This window comes from Prinia subflava, assembly GCF_021018805.1.
Source record: "Prinia subflava isolate CZ2003 ecotype Zambia chromosome W unlocalized genomic scaffold, Cam_Psub_1.2 scaffold_37_NEW, whole genome shotgun sequence".
Taxonomy (NCBI): domain Eukaryota; kingdom Metazoa; phylum Chordata; class Aves; order Passeriformes; family Cisticolidae; genus Prinia; species Prinia subflava.
In genome coordinates this window covers 49751-65874 of record NW_026960612.1, presented here as the reverse complement: position 1 = coordinate 65874, position 16124 = coordinate 49751, and the positions used below count along the sequence as shown (strand labels likewise).

General features: G+C 41.9%; 1 protein-coding gene across 4 annotated transcripts in view; it reads right to left on the bottom strand.

Annotated features, from left to right (window-relative positions):
* The window catches only part of LOC134565159 (methylcytosine dioxygenase TET2-like), a 91836-nt gene extending 75984 nt beyond the window's left edge, over positions 1–15852 (bottom strand). For 3 of the 4 annotated variants that reach the window (XM_063424616.1, XM_063424617.1, XM_063424619.1), the window contains exon 1: positions 15730–15852. In XM_063424616.1, coding sequence (XP_063280686.1) covers positions 15730–15759 — 30 coding nt within the window. In that variant the 5' untranslated portion in view covers positions 15760–15852. The remainder of the gene's footprint in view (positions 1–15729) is intronic. The other variant, XM_063424618.1, reaches the window with a different exon arrangement.
* Between the last annotated feature and the right edge of the window lie 272 nt (positions 15853–16124).

The following is a 16124-nucleotide window of genomic DNA, read 5'->3' as shown; positions in this document are numbered from 1 at the left end:
GAGGATGGGTGCAGCAGGAGAGAAGAACAAAATCTCCCAACAGGTTTTAACAGATGAAAATAGGATACACATTCTTGGTTACATTTTTCAACCCAAGACACTTTTTCAGAAAAAAAGGCAATTTTTGCACAGGCTCTTTTTTGTGGCTTTGTCAGGCATTAAGTTACTTTTCTTGTTAAGCCTTGGCAGGGCTTCAACTGGAATGCTTTATCTATCCAAAAGGCAAAAATATGCATCAAAATGAGAAGGCTTGGAAGAGTACAGAATCTCTATTAGCAGAGGTCTTCTAGAGCAGATTATTCACCTATTTATCAAAAGTGCCAGTTTTATGATTTGGCTGAGTTGGGAGAAGATGGAAAAAATGGTCTCTTCCATTACTATTTCATACAACTTTTAGGAACAGCTTGTCCATCTTTCTTACTGCTGTGCACTGGTACAGGGAAAGGCTGTTTAGTATATCCTGATGAGAATTTTCCTGGATAAGGGTGCAAGCAAGTTTGAATAGGCCAAAAAGGAGTTTACAAAGGAAAGATATTGGCCACTCTTCCTCTCAAAGTTAAACTAACCCAAATTTTGCACATCAAAACTTTACACTGAAGCATGACATTCTTTTGCATGGAGTTTCATGGAAATTGTCTTTCTTGAGACAACCATACTCTACATTTGTAGACCTATAGCAAGGATAAAAAAATCAGGAACAAAAAAAAGGCTGCCAGAATAGTGAAACATGAGTAGAAGAGAAGGTCTGATTTTGCTGCTTCTGGTGTATCTCTGCTGAATTAGTTTCTGCAGCTTGGCTGTTAAATATATGCAGCTGCTTTCTTTCATGGATATATAACTTGACTACTAGAAATAAGGCTTTTGTCATATTTTGGAGCTTTGGAGGTTGGCCATGACCAAGTCAGGCTGGGGCGCAAAGCACAGTAGTGTTTCTTGTAGGACTGAAAGACATGGGAAGAAACCTCAGCACCTCACTAGTTTAAGCCTGTGAATATGAAGAAGATCTGTTGTTGGTATGGCTCAGCCATTTTTTTGTTTTTTTAAACTCACTCTGTAAGATGGGATTTTCTTGCTTTTCTAAGAACATCTCCAGGCATTTCCCCCCAATACTGTAAAAAATCTGAAATGCTCCTTGATCCTTTCACTGTTTTTGTTCTCTTATTCACATATTATAGTTCTTGTGACTCTTGAATTTACAGGACTTGTTATGTTATTAAGTAGGGTGATGGGAAATATTTTCTGCCAGTGGTTTATGCTGAACACGTATTTTGGAGGCCCGTTGCATGTTCCCACCTTACCTTTGAGTGCTGTGGGCAGTTGTTAGTGTAACTTAATATACTGTCCAGCAGGTGTTCTGTGCATTTTATTCTCTGTACACAAAACCATTAAGCAGTTGGTCTGTTAAGGAACCATCTTCTACAGAGAAAACAATGAGTAAGAGAGACAAAGAAACAATTTGACCCCTGTCTGTCTACCTCCTAGGTCAAGAAGCCCTCTCACTCCCTCATTCAGTGCTTCAACTTTTGTAGCACAATTGATGTGCAGTTCAGATCCTATCCAAGATCCCCAGCTCCAAGAGGCATTATTACAAAACCCTCAGGTAACTACCAGAAGTGTTGTTTCATCTCTTCTCCATATTCCCCTGATTTTTGGGTAGATTGGCTTTTCAGAGTGGTGAGCAAAGAGGAATATTGACTGAAAAATATGAACTGGTGAATAATTGCTTGCTCTCTCCCACACACCTCGGTGGCAGAGAGAGCTGTGGCTGGAAATAGTTGTTTATTATGCCAAGGGATTTTCTTCCCCAAACTGTGCACTGTCATGACTGTAGATCAATCCATCTAAGTATAAAAAAATTCAAAAGTCCTAAGTCTGTTCTCTGGGAGTTGAGTAAAACTCTTTAGTAAGACTTGCACTCATGCATCTGAAGACATAATTAAACTTTAGGTGTGCCTTTTGCTGAACCTGTTAAACGAGATTTCCACTGCTTTTTTACCTAGAGGACAAACCCATGACAGAGTTGCTATTTATTCTGAGATACTCATCTAAACTGACACAATGGCAATATTTACTCTGTAGCATACAATGGTAATCTTACACTGTTCTCTTACCTCCTGCCCCCAACTAAAAGCACTGAATAAAATAAACTTCATCATAAGCAGCACTTCTTCTCATATATTCTCTTCATTGGGTGACTAAAAGAAGCTCTTCATATAAAGTAAGATAATATTATTAACAATAAGAACATTCTCTGAGTCAAAGATTCACCAGACAGAATTTGTGTATCTGTATAGTCATTACACTGGTTAAGTTAAATGTGCTGGTAAAGCCCACAGACATCATAAATACTAATAATCCAGTTCTTGTAAACCTCAGTACTTTCTGATTCAGGACAATTTAAAAAGTGCTTCAGGGTTTCTGAAGAAAGACTCCAGAGAACGCACAATGATGTACCCAAGAGGAAAGCTATATACATTAAGGGATGATTTTACACTAAGGCTCTAATTCTCCATTCTCCTACTCTGCCCATACTTGTACAGTTTCACAGTAATGTGGATTTGCTTTCCTCAGGCAGGAGAAATGCTACAAAGAGCTTTTAAAACAGGAACACAGCAGTGACCTATTTTCAGTACTTCCATTCTTATTTCTAGGTCTGTTATATACAGTGTAATGAACATTGTAATGAACATTCAGCAGTGAAAAGACATCAATAACTGACCAAGTACATTTGCTTACATTCTAAATACAAGATTAAAAATAATTAGGTGACTGGACAAAACTGGCAACGGGTTAAGGGCTGACCCACAGAGCAGTTGCCCAGCTCAGGTAAGAGCTATCAGAGACCACATGAAATGAGCTAGTGACCAAGCCAGAGTGAACACGTCATGTTTTCTTGTTTCATTTTATTTACATAGTGAAGAAACTTTGCAGGAATTTTGACAACTCTAATGCAGAGCTACCATGGGTATGGTTGGAAAAGATGACTTCTATACTTAGAAAAATTTTGTTCAGTAGTGGGAATGAACTGTATTGCAGAAGAGGCATGGAGAAGCTCATAGTGTGTCTTTCCTACAGGCTTTATCATTATGATATTTACAAACACTGAGATGTATTACAATAACTAATATAAAATAGAACTACCATCTTTCTACCATCTCATCTGCTTCTGAAAAGTCAAACTTTCTATTTGGGAGGGGAAAAAGAATTTTTCATCATTTGGGAGGCTTTTGCAAAGCTGAGATTAAATTCTTCAATTCCAGAAGTGAAAACTGGAAGTGAATTTTAACAAGAATGGGTTCTTTTTGCTCATTTAGCAGTTTTTTCAAGAAAACTCTGATTATCTTAAGCAATCACTCACAGTTATAGTACCTGTCTTCTTCCACATACATGTATTTTTGAGACAACTTCAAGAATGCTAGAATCTGTCAAAAACTAATTTTTGGATCATGTACTCCACCAAACCGTAAACTGCTTACTTCTAGAAAGCAAACTGCTTTGAGTTTTTTGGCATACAGTACAAACTTCTTTCAAGAGCTTCAAGGGTGAGGAAGGGATGCTTTATTTTTTTTTTTTTTCAGTAGATGTGTACTGTAAGAAATATACATGTGAAGATAGAACATGGACATTTGATAGTTGACCACTGAGTGCTTGGTTTGATGAAGCAGTGTTTCAGCTATGTTTTTTTTCTTAAGGCCCATGTCAAAAAACCAAATCAGCCATATAGTGGTATTCATATTTTGTAGATAGAAGTGTTTCATTTGAAATTACTAAGGCATCTTTTTCCTAAATGGATGGTCACAGCCTGACTACAAAACATTCATTAGTGCCTGAGTGCAAGTGTTAATAAAGGAATAAAAAAAGAGAACTGTCAATCAGGAACTATATGATCATGCAGTGTTCTTTTAGACAAAGTAAGCCAGCTTTGCATTTCCTTCCCATTGTGAAAATTTTATGTACTGAGTTAGTTCAATGCTGAAACAGACTTAAGAGTGCTGAAGAATACAGTCACTTCTATCCCTGAATTGCTGAATCACTGCTCCTGCTAGTTAATAGTAATTATTTTTAGTTTATGGTGAAAAAAAAGGTCTCATGATGGCAATGATACTTCAAAACAGTTTGGGAGCAAAATCATCTGCTTTGAACATCTCTCAGAGCCTGTGTTGGTACGAGCGCCATGCTATTCATTCCCAGTGCTGGCGATCTAGGTCAGCCTGGCGCACGGGATGTGGTATTTGCAGCCTCTTTCATAACTGCCCGTAAGAGTTCTGGGGTCATGTTTGTAAACACTGCTGCCATGTGTGCATAAGCACATGGCGAGACACCAGCATGACCTGGAGTGCCAAAGCCGAGGTAAAGCTTGGCACCAGTGTGATGTCGCTAAGCCAACCAGCGCCAGTGCCCCAGCTGACGCACACCCCTTGCAGCCCTGTGAGACACCGCGGTGGGGTGTTTGAAGGGCAAGTGGGAACCTTTTTCCTGTACATGGCACACGTGGACATGTGCTAATGTTGATGGTGGCCCTGCAGGTTCGTCTGTCAGTGTAAGCAAATGGCAGTGCTGAATTGTTCTTAAGAAAAATGGAACTCCTTTCTGCCCTAAGTCACTAAAATTGGAGCCCACATGGGTCCCAGAACACAATGCAAAACTGTGGCTCTTAGGGAAATGAATTGTATAAGGGCACATTGCCAAAGTTTCCAAAATTACTTCAAAGACACATAACAGAGACTCTGTGTCTGTAATAGTTATTTGCTGGCTTTGCACTGATGAAATTAAGACCATGTTTCAGGCATTTGAGGAAGTAGCTCCTAAATGATTTCTGTTTATCAGTAGAAGTTGCATGATATGGCCAATATAAACAAAAGTCACAAGTCTTTCATTTCCTCTTAACGAGAAATAAGCAGATCCAGCCACCCAAACCTATGCGGTTTCATCTCACGCTAGCAACACACTTTATATGCTTCAAGAAAAAAAAACAAAACGTGACGGGGGAACAGTCTGTGCTCAATGTCCCTCTCCATTATAGTGGCTCTGTTTCAAGCGCAGATGTAAGTCTCATATGCTTTGACCTTTCCTGGGAGAGCTGAGAATAGAACAAAGAGTTAAAGTGTTATCGGTCTCTGCTGAGTCTGCACTTCTCAGCCAGGCAAGCCAGAGAGGCGGCTGGAAGAGGAGGGTGTGCACGCAGCAGAGGGTGAGCAGGAGAGGGTGCAGGGAGAGAGAGTAAAACAAAAGGAGAAAAATAAACTGTGCACACCCCGAAACAAAACAGGAGAGCGAATACAGAAAAAGTGCTCGTCTTTGAGGAACAGCAACTTTTCTGTTTGTTTCCCTCCATGTAGTTATATCTTGTTATCTGAACTCCCGGTACAGTAGATATATGAGTCCTTGAACTCTGAACTGGTGAGGAGAGTAGCAAAAGTAAGTGAATACAATTTTAGCTGAGCAGCTGGAAAAAACAGGCTTTGTCTTTTTGTGCCTCAGCTATGGGAGGCCATTAAACGCTGCAACACACAGCTGTTCAAACCTCTTTTTTACTGCACGCCAGTGGCCTGCTAAAACAAAGCAGAACTAAGGCAGTCTTCTTTAAGTGATAATGCAACTCTGGTTTTAAATATTAGCTGCTCTGAACTACTTGTATTTTGCTGAGCTCCATCTCTTAAACCTGGACAAGAAGTCGTCCCTGGTTTGTTAGTGGGAAATGAAAAAGAATAAAAGCATTCATTCATTTCCACAGGCTTTTTGAAATCCTGCCCTACTGTTAATGTTATCCAATTCCTTAGTAGTGTTTCTGGAAAGCAGAAAAGCACCTTCCTCACTGTTGTGTGTACATTTACCTAGTGCTTTCCAGTGCTACTACGCTATTGAGCAATGAAGTTTCTATTTTTGACTCACTGTGGATGATCTTGCTCTGAACCCCTGGCCTGAATATTGCTTAAAAGTAAAATGAGCAAACCTGAACAAGTTAGCAGGTTCCACAGCCCATCAGAGCCCTGCCTTTAGCCACAACTGCTATAAGCAGCCAAGGCTGTGAGTGAAAAACAGGAGCTCTCACAAGCTGCAGTGTGGCACCCAGTGGTGCCTGGGGACACCTAGGAGGGTGTTTGTAAGCAGCATGGCCATGTGCACATGAGCCATGTGGGGCTTGGCTGGCTGAACCTCCAAACTGCTGTGGGGAGAGAAGCAACTGTGGGAGGTGAGTCCAAATGATCTGCTCCATCTTTTTTAAAAGTAGTTTGCAGTGGTGTTGTCTCTCTAAACATGGCAGGGAAAAATCCATCTGTCCTTCACGGTCAGCTGTGTCTGCCAGCATCCAGAGATGCTGCACGAGCTAAATTACCTATTGGATTTTATTTCCAAATGCAGTTCATCATGGATTGTATCACAAATCTGTGAATGTGCTGAAGTTAAATAGGGTGGGCTCTTTGTTAAATGTACTATGTAACCAGACAGGCTGAGCTATGACTATGACCAACAGCAAAGGAATTCTCAAAGGCCAGAGACACTAAAGCTTACCCTCTCCAGTTCAGGTCTAGGAGATGAAGACGGATTCTTGAATAGAAAGCTATGAATGCTGCTATGGTTAATGTCAGGTTTGTGCATCCCATCTCCAGCAGAGAGATTTCTGACAACAAATTAAAACTGGTTTTATTTTGGTATTTTTCCCTCCTTTTAGCTCTGCTACCAAGTGTGATGTCAACATGAAGGTTCATGGTCCCTGACAAACCTTTAATTGATAAAACAGATGAAATGGGAATTGTATAGTAGATTGGAGCTGATGTACATGAACGGCTTGCAGACTGTGGGAAATCTTGCCTGAAAGAATAGGAGGATCAAGGGTATTAGAGAGAGTTAACTGGAATACCTATTTATAGAAATGTCATAACTGTTTCACACACTGTGATTAACTGACACAACCGACTACTTTTAATTATTGTTATTTTAATTATTTCTTTGGAGGTACATGGAGAAACCTACAGTGCCAGCAAAATGGAGATAACATTCTTCCCAGCATCCTTTCTCACTTGGAGTGGAGGGTTTAAACAGTGCCACAAAGCAGTGAACAAAAAGTCATTCTTTTCCCTGAGGAGATTTATTTAATTTGCTGAGTTGTTTTGGATAAGCACTGCTGATGTAGAGGTCTGAAAGTTTGTGCAGCAAAAAACAGAACATGTTGTCAGTCAACAGAAAATGCTACTGAAAACCAAATTCTAAAAAAAAGTGAAAAGCATCTAGTTTCTGTTTCTTAAAATTGATACTTCTGTTATCTTAGTAAGCAGAGAAAATGATCAGTAAACTTCTGAATGCGCAGGAAGGAGGGTATCATGGGTAAAGCACTGGGGTTTAGGAGATATGGGTTCAGTTTCCAGCTACACCACAGCTTTGCTGTAGGTCTTCTAGGGTTAAGAAAAAAAAGGCACAGAAATGAATGACTCCAGCAGAGTTTGTACCACATTGCATGATCTCTGTGTGCTTTGTCTCTCAGTCGTTGCTTAATAATTTTATACCCTTTCTCTCCTTCTTTGCATGTTTTGCCTGCTCATTAACATCAGCACCCTGGGGAAAAGGCTGCAGCGGTGCTGCTTAGAAACTCCTCTGACACACACACACACAGAGAGAGAGAGAGCAGGCACTAATAGCAGCTTTGCTTTATTTACTCCAAATATTTAGTTTTTTGAAAGGGAGCTGCCTGTCTCTGCTATAAACAAGAGTTACTAACACTCTGGCCCCTTGTGTGCTGCCAGACCCTTTTTCTCTGCCTCTTTTACAGAATTAAATAGTAAGACAGAACAAAAATGGCTTATGTTTGTACAGCCCCAAGCACAGTGGGATTCTGTTTCGTGGCTGGGATATGAGGTGCCTCCTAATGTGCAATAATTAATTTCACTCAATCCAGTCTCCTTATATTTAGAAGCATCAGAGTTGCCATCCTGAATTAGACTCATGCTCCAGCTTGTCCCTCAAAATATCTCCAGCCAGCTTGTTGTTTCAAGAAAAAACAGCCGCCATTCTGTTAGTAGTTAGACCCACTCTTCCAGAAGCATAATTTCTTATTCATCAGCTAGAGTCCACATTTTACAGCAAAATACACGTTAACTTGCAACTGCTTTGAGAAGCTGGGGTTTCTAAGTAAAACTTAGTTTTTTCTTAGTTTTTTAGCTTCTATACCTGTAGTCTTTCCATCCATTTCTTCTCCCTGTCCCCTCAAAAAAAAAAAAAAAAGCCCCGAAACTACTTTCTCTTTTTTCAGTACTACAAAGTATATGACTGACTAAGTGCTTAAGTGCTTCACTGCTCCAAGCGTCTCTGGTATAGCTTGGCAAGCCCAAGAAAAATGAATAGGGCTTTCTGAAAATAGCAGTTTGCAGAATCACAAGTCAGCTGACATTGAGAAAAAAAAAGCCACCTATACTTCATTTATTGTCAACTGTACAACATAGACACAGTGGAAAAATAGATAGAAATCTGCATTTTCCTACCTGGTTTCTCACTTCTCAAGCACTACACACAGTAATAGAGAAAGAAAACAGATCAGCACAGTTGTTGGTTTTCTTACTGCTTTCTCACACCTACAGAAGCTTCTCTGCTTTGAGGATTACAGGGAAGGCGAAAAGTACAGGTCTAAACGTATTTAAGGAAAACAAATGTTCCATGTAAAGTATAGAAAGTACCATAGAAACAACAGAGAACTGAAAGGCTGTATTCTTCTATTTTGTGCAGTTTTCATATTTATGAATATCAAGAGTGTTTTTGCCTATTTGGTCTGTATTTTCATTTGCTCCTAGGTATGTGATGTGTACATTTGCAACTACCTGTGCATGGAATGGGAAACACACTAGCATACATTTTCCTTCCCACAAACTGTCTACTAGATACACAAAACTAAGGTGTTAAATCTTGCCCTTTCCAGTTGTTCAGCTTTCATGTTTTTGATTTTTAGTGTTTCCATTTAAGTAATACTTCAGTTTTTTTGGGCAAACAAACTTGAAATAGAAAAGCAAGCAAAGGACTGCAGAGGAAACATACTTCCTGAAAAGAAAGTATGTTAACACCTGTAATATGTGTGCACACATACCACCACTGCTCCATATCTCAGGAAGAGGTGAGTCCCATGTATTTGTCAGCTTTCATATGTTCTCTTTCAGGGATAAATGGTATTCCTTTTATTAAGCTGTACATGCACTTGAAGCTTCATGAAAATACCTCACTTCTGTGGTCTTTAACTTTGGGAAAACAGTAGAAACTCCTTTTTTACTGCAACCATTCATTTTCCTCACTTTACCGTGAGCAGGAGAGTAATGCTACTTGCACACAAGAGAAAATATGCAATCATTCTTTTCTTCTTTTTGCTTACATAAGAGCTGAAAGAGTTTTGTGTCCTTTGGCAAGTATAAAAATTTTATAACTTCAAAGAATGTGACTTCAAACACAAGTGAAGTAGCAGTGAAAGAACAAACAGATAAAACAAAGATGAAAAAAAGCATCAGGGGCATGAAATGGGGCTGAGTGTTGCATGAACAGTTGTCTTTCATTTGAAGGGACAAATCTGGAAAGATACTAAAGGACACAGAAGATAAGGGCAAAACTCTCCTGCCAGAATCAGGCCCAGGGTTAATGTTTACCCTTTGATCTCTCTAACAGCACTAGAAGTGGCAAGAGAAGGAACAAATAGTCAGCACAAACTCAAGAATGCCTTTGTCACATATTCTCTCACATGCTTTACTCTTGGTTGCCACCTTCTGCTACCCAGCTAGTGCAAGAGTAATGGGAACTGTAGATAAAAAAAAGGCCAGAAAAGAAAAAGAAAGATGGTAAAGAGCTTACTGAAACAGAAGCAGATTCTGGATATAACACAAATCATTTTGTCCTGCAAATGAGAAGACAACACTGCAGTGTAATTACAAAATTACAGTGTTGTAATAGACATCAACATAAAATGGGAGCAACCAATGTGAACATACAACTGCTAGCAGAAGCCGTGTGTATAACAAGATCCATGATCAGCCTTCTTACTCTATTGCATGACAGCGAATACTATGACTCATCCAGACAAATTAAGAACATGGAAGAGGCATTTGTACAAACTGCTTCCTCTCTAAGAGGAGAAAACAGATCTTAGGATTCATTTTGTAAAGCAAGTAATGTGCTTTGCACAATGTTCTGAGTGCTTCCTGCAGAACTGCCTAAGAAAATCTGAAAAACGTGCATGGAACTGGATAAGGAGCGTTAGAACTTCTGATAATAAAGTCCTACAGCACACGCAGGGCATAGGCTTCAAGTGTCTCTGAAGACCAGAACTGGCCTGACAGGTTTGGTTTAGGTCCACAGGGGAGAGCATGAAACACGTTGTCAGTTGGGTACTTCTGACCTGCTACAGTGCATTTTCACAGAATCACAAAATTTTCATCTCTGCAAGCCATCCCCAATAATTAACACCACTTCTCCCCCCTCCTTTTTTTTTTTTTTCCCTCTTTTTTTTTTAGGAACAGATTGGTGGCATTATTCACTTGGGTAAATGCAGAAATTTCCACCAAGCTTCTTACATCTAATGGAGATCCAAAATGTGCCTTGGTAAAAGCAATGCCTCTTTGTGTCAACGTCTCATTAAGTAATAAAGGCTTTCAACTATTTGATTTTACTCATAAAGTTAGTAGGATTCATGATTTCTTTCTTGTTCTTTAAAAAGGGAATTGTTCTAGTATCCTAACAGGCAGTGAATCATGCTTTATAAGGGAAAAAAATAGATAACCATTTACAGTGGGATTCTTATATTGTAAAGACCTGTTTCATTATAAAAGCTTTTGGGACTTGAATTAATTATACATTTTTAAAAGGGGAGGAGGGGCACAAAAATAATTTGAAACCTTTGCAACAATTCCCTTAACCCCCATCTCATACTTTGTTCCAGACAAACCTGTCAACACAGCCCAGACTGCACTCAAGCGCTGAGGACAAAAACAACGGCGTTCGACAAAGGATCCAGCAGTCTAGAATGCAACACAGATGCAGAAAGCTCAGCCAAAACCCAAACTATGATGTGTGTTCTTAAAACTCTGCAGTTTTTTTTCTTTCTTTCTTCCTCCTCTGCTGTCCGTGAGGACTGGGGACATTCCTAGAACTCTGTCCTCACTGGCTTCATCAAGGCAGCTGGTGAGGATGCTGGGACAGTGTTTGCAAACACTCAAACCACGTGCATGCAACCACATGGAGGGTCATCCTCCTGACCTAAACCTAACCACTTGGTAAGCCAGGGTTTCGCTACAATGGAGCCAAATCCTTTCCCAACACGATGTGATTTAGAGTAGCTCATGCCAGGACACTGGAACACATACTTGGACTGCTGATGGCTTATTGGAAAGGAGATTAGACGAAGAGTTGTTTAAACTTTAGTCATTGAAATATGAGTTGAGGGACAGGGTAGCTTATGTAGAGCAAAGAATGCAGATGTTCTTTATACAGCTGCAAAAATTCAACTTAAACCTGGAAACTTCCCCTCTCCCATGCATACATCTGGTAAAACCAATAAATATTTGTATTCTGGGAAAACATGTGGTATATATTTGAGGTCAGAGGTAATGCTAGAATGGTAGAACACGTGAAGATTATTTCATGTTGTCTAAATTGCGTCATAGTATTTAATCAGAGTGCAGATGGTACTGCCCTGTACCTGGGGAAGACACTTCCAAGGGGAATTTGGTTATTGAGCTGGTTATCTTGGCTATCTAAACACTCACCTGCTCACTTCTTTGAAACTGTCTGTTGTGGTTGAACAAAATTTTGTGCTTGATTAGGCTTAAAATGCTGGATTATCCTTTCTTGCTGAACTTGAGCATAGAACAAGCCTATTCTATTCCTTTCCACACTGCAACAGAAAAGCCTCCTGTATTTTTTATTTTTGTTTTAGTAAGAGGAAAAACACACACACAAAGAATTAGGTCAAATACTGCAAGCTTTTATTTATCTGTAAGAATAATCTTTCTGGGATTTCTTGCCATATGTATACTACAAGGCAACAACATTGCAACCTGAAATCCCCACCTCCACAGAAAACTTTGCTTTTTAAAGACAGCCTCAATTTTGTTCAGGTTACTAACATGATTCAGCATTCTGGAAAGTGTTTTACAGAGTTGAACAAGCCTGCTTGAAAAGACAGACAGGAATCTAAATCTTTATGGCTTTTATTTGTTAAAGTATGTTTCAAATCATGGCAATTGCCTTTAAAGTGACCTCAGATTTAAATTTCTTTACTGTGAAAAACTAGTAGAAATGTCTTTCTGATCCACCTATAAGTTAGGACATTTTTTTTCTTCATTTCAAGAACAGTGTGAGATATGCGGGTAAATTAAGTTAGCTGCTCTTTCTATTTCTCAGACCTTGTTTTTCTCTACCTTCTTCCTCCCTACTATGTAATGCAAGGCACATTCCCAGTATTTTAATCTAAACAACCTTTTTGGGTCAGTCATCAGCTGTTTTAGTCCAGCTGATGCTGGAGGGTCAGAATTTTATTCCTTAACCTCACCATCTCTGCATCCACCCACTGAGGAGTTCCTTGGCAAAATGGGTGATTTTCTATATACATACACACACATATAGAGGGTTTTTTTAAGCAAACTTACCTACCCCTAAGGTAAGGCAGAAGTGATTTCTTTTCAATGGGTGACTGAGGGGATGATTACTCACAGTACTTTCCATCTGTAAGGTTTTATTACCTAAGATTATTGGGATGAGGCATGCAAATTGAGCATGTAAGCAGTGATGATAAAGTAACCAGAACTATGGCAGCTCATTAGTAGTTACTTGTTCAGTGTTCAAAAGCATATTTCTGCTGCAGAATATCACTAAATGAGTAAGATGGTAGTCACTGCCATATGAAGTAAGGGATGGGAATAATGCTGCAAGCGTGATTGATTCATACAATCCTCTTTTTGGCTTTCAGCCAGGATGCAGTCATATGCTTTATCTCTGTTCAGCCTACAGCTTTTTTTTTTTTTAAATAATGAATCATAGTACATCTCATTTAATTTCAGAACCAGCACATTGCCTTTCGAAATGATGTCACAACACTTAATGCTGCTGGCTGACTGCCTTAACAGCAAACATAGAGCTGGACTAAATAAATACTCTATATTATTTACCAAAATAACTTGTGGTTGTGTTCTCCAGCACAGTTTCCAAGATAACCACCAACTCTACTTGAAATTTGGCAACTTTGTCCTACCACTTTCAAGTTCCAGTTGCGAAGCTGGCTTACAGATGCTGCTACCATGCTTAGAGCTATTGTGCGGCAGCCCAGTAAGAGGCAGAGGGGTCACTCGCTGTGACAAGCCAAATTTGACCGCTCTTCTGGAATTCCACCTTGACAAATTGTCAGCTTTTTAAAAGGGACCTTACTTGGCTCCTGTGGAAACACGAAATACATCTTCCACTTGGAACAAAAAGGAACAAGGGATTTAAAGTCACTGCTTAGGCACACTGATAATAACACTACGGTCCATGCAAGTAACTTAGGAGTGAGGCACTCCCTGTAAACCTGACCAGGGTCAGTAACATCAATCCAACCTGACCTTCATGATTTTTAAGCAGCAGATTTGTTCCAAAATATGATGAGGGTTTTTTCTCCCCTTTTCTTTAGGGCTGTCCAGCTGTTAATATTTAAAGGAACACTGTGGAAGACACAAGCCAGCAGCATCCAAAGTGCTTGGGCAAGAAGGAACAGTCCCATTCAACTTTGGCAGCTGAAATGTCCATTCCAGCAGCAACTACAGGCTCTCCCAATTCTGCATGCAAAAGCCAAAACATTTACAACCTCATATTTCTGCTACCCAGTGCAGCACTGATACCAACAAGACCTTGGAAATTTGTCCATCATAATAACTCAATAACTCCGCAACAAGCACATGTTTCTTGTTCTTTAAACAATGCTGACATGCCAAAGTCTAAGATCATGTGCACTATATCAAAACAATACCAGTTTTCCTGGCTAAATGCCACCACAATGAATCACCACAATGCCAAACTTCTCATTAAAAACCTAACTACCAACCGTGATAATTCGGTAGATTCAGGTGCCTCAGTGTCTCCTTTTGAAGATTTGTTCAGAATGGACAAGATAAAACCACTTTCTGAGGTTCCCTGGATGCATTCACAAAGGGTTTTTTAATCTCACTTCCCAAAATGTAACAACTCTTTCCACTGAAAGAAGACTTTTGAGTTCTTCATCTCATGTTAACAGCAGTTTAGTCCCACCACTAAAACATTGTTGTTTTCCACATCTTTGGCTTCCCTTTTTTCCCTCCTCCCCTTACCCTGGCTTCTAGAGTTAAATGTTTTCTGACTTCCCTGGCAGGGTTCATACTAAGCTTTCCATGAGAGAGACAAAATACTGCCCAAGATTTTTTTTTTCATTGGTTCCAAATGCTGGTTTTCTGCGGGATAAAATCCAAGATGGGTACATTGTTTCAGAGAGTTAACAACAGCCATCAGATCCCCCTGTAACTCGAGTTTAGACATGACTATTGACCATTGACATCTCCCTGTTGAGTATCCTCGGCAACCACGTCCTGTTTTGCACTTTACAACCTCCAAAGTGCCACACTGGAATACACACGCAGATACACAAGTGACTGTGTGACTGCACTCACCCCCTGCTGCAGTAAGTCAACCTGCCATTAACACGCAAATAGAACGGCCTCATTAGCCGACAACCAACACCCACTGACCTGCTTTCACTAAGGACAGTGTTATCTCCTCATCTCTGAAACTCTTAAACTTCACATTGAAAGGAAGAAAAGAAAATGATTCTGAACATATATTCAGAGCTGCCGATCACTGCTCAAAGCCTGCACATTCACATAACGCTCATCATGGAAAGCAAATCTTGTGATGAGATCTTTGGCAGCAGCGTTTCGATGAAAGCACGCTAGACCACATCACTTCACCTCACTCCGAAAAGGAAAATTACTTAGCAGAAAAGTCTGCTAAATTTCCAACACTCAAACCGCGAGCCGAAAAGTCCCCTTTTAACTCTGGGCTCGAGAAAGAGTGCTGGTGTCTAAGGCGGTGATTTAACGGCGATAAACGCCGCGGAGCGAGCGCATACTGCCGCGCTTCCGACTCAGGCGTGGTGAGGTTGCTGCTCTTGTCTGTCATCCGGCGGGGAACGAGCCTGACCTCGCCGAAAGCGTTATTTTAGGGCAACACGCTCGGGAAAGTGACTCTCCTTTTCATCTCCTGGCCACGTTGTGCCCCGACGGCGGAGTTTAGCAACGCGGGCAAAACACGCGTGTGGATCACTGCACGGAAAAAGGGAGGCCTCGCTCCGAGCCCCCGTCTCTCCCGCACGCACTTCTCCCTCCCGAGCCCCCCGGCACCGCGGTCTGCTCGCCCTCCCCAGGCCCCGCAAGCCCTCCGCCTCTCTCCCCTCTCCCCGGGCTGCGCCCGCCTTTGTGTCCGCCTGGGGCCGGGAAGCGGAACAAAGCCGGGGCGCCTCCGGCCACCGTCCCCCATCCGCAGACAAAGGCGCGGGGAGGGGCGGCGAGGCTAAGCCCGGGTCCGGCCCCGTGGGGAGGGGGCGGCGGCGCCCCCGCCACCCCTGTCAATCAGCTATCTTGGGGGACCCACAGCGGCGCCCCCTCCTCGCCGACCCCCGGTGGCGCGGCGCGGCGCTCCCCCACGACACCTCCCGGCAGTGCCGGGCGGGGAAGGCGGCCGGCGCGGGTATCTCGCTCTGACCTCTGCCGCGTCCCTCAGCCTCGCCGACATCCAGCGCGCACAGCCCGGGCGCCGCGCTCCCCACTCCTACAGCGCCGCCATCTTGCTTCCTTCTGCTCCTTAGCAAGCGCGGCTGGGCCCCCGCATCAATATGCGCGCGGCGCCCTGACGTCGGCGCCCGCCCCGCGCCCCACCCCCCCCCCCTCCAGCGCGCGGCGCGGGGGCGCCGCCAGCACCGTCACCGTCCCCGTTCTCGTTCTCGACCGCGCGGGACTTTTTTCCTGGCTGCTGACGTTCTTTCGGCCTTTTGGCGATTCCCACCCCCGCTCTCTTGCCCCCCCCCCCCCCCACACGTCTTTTCTGCCTTCGTCGGTCGGTTCGCGGGACGCGGCGGGGCGGAGGGTACCGCCATTCCC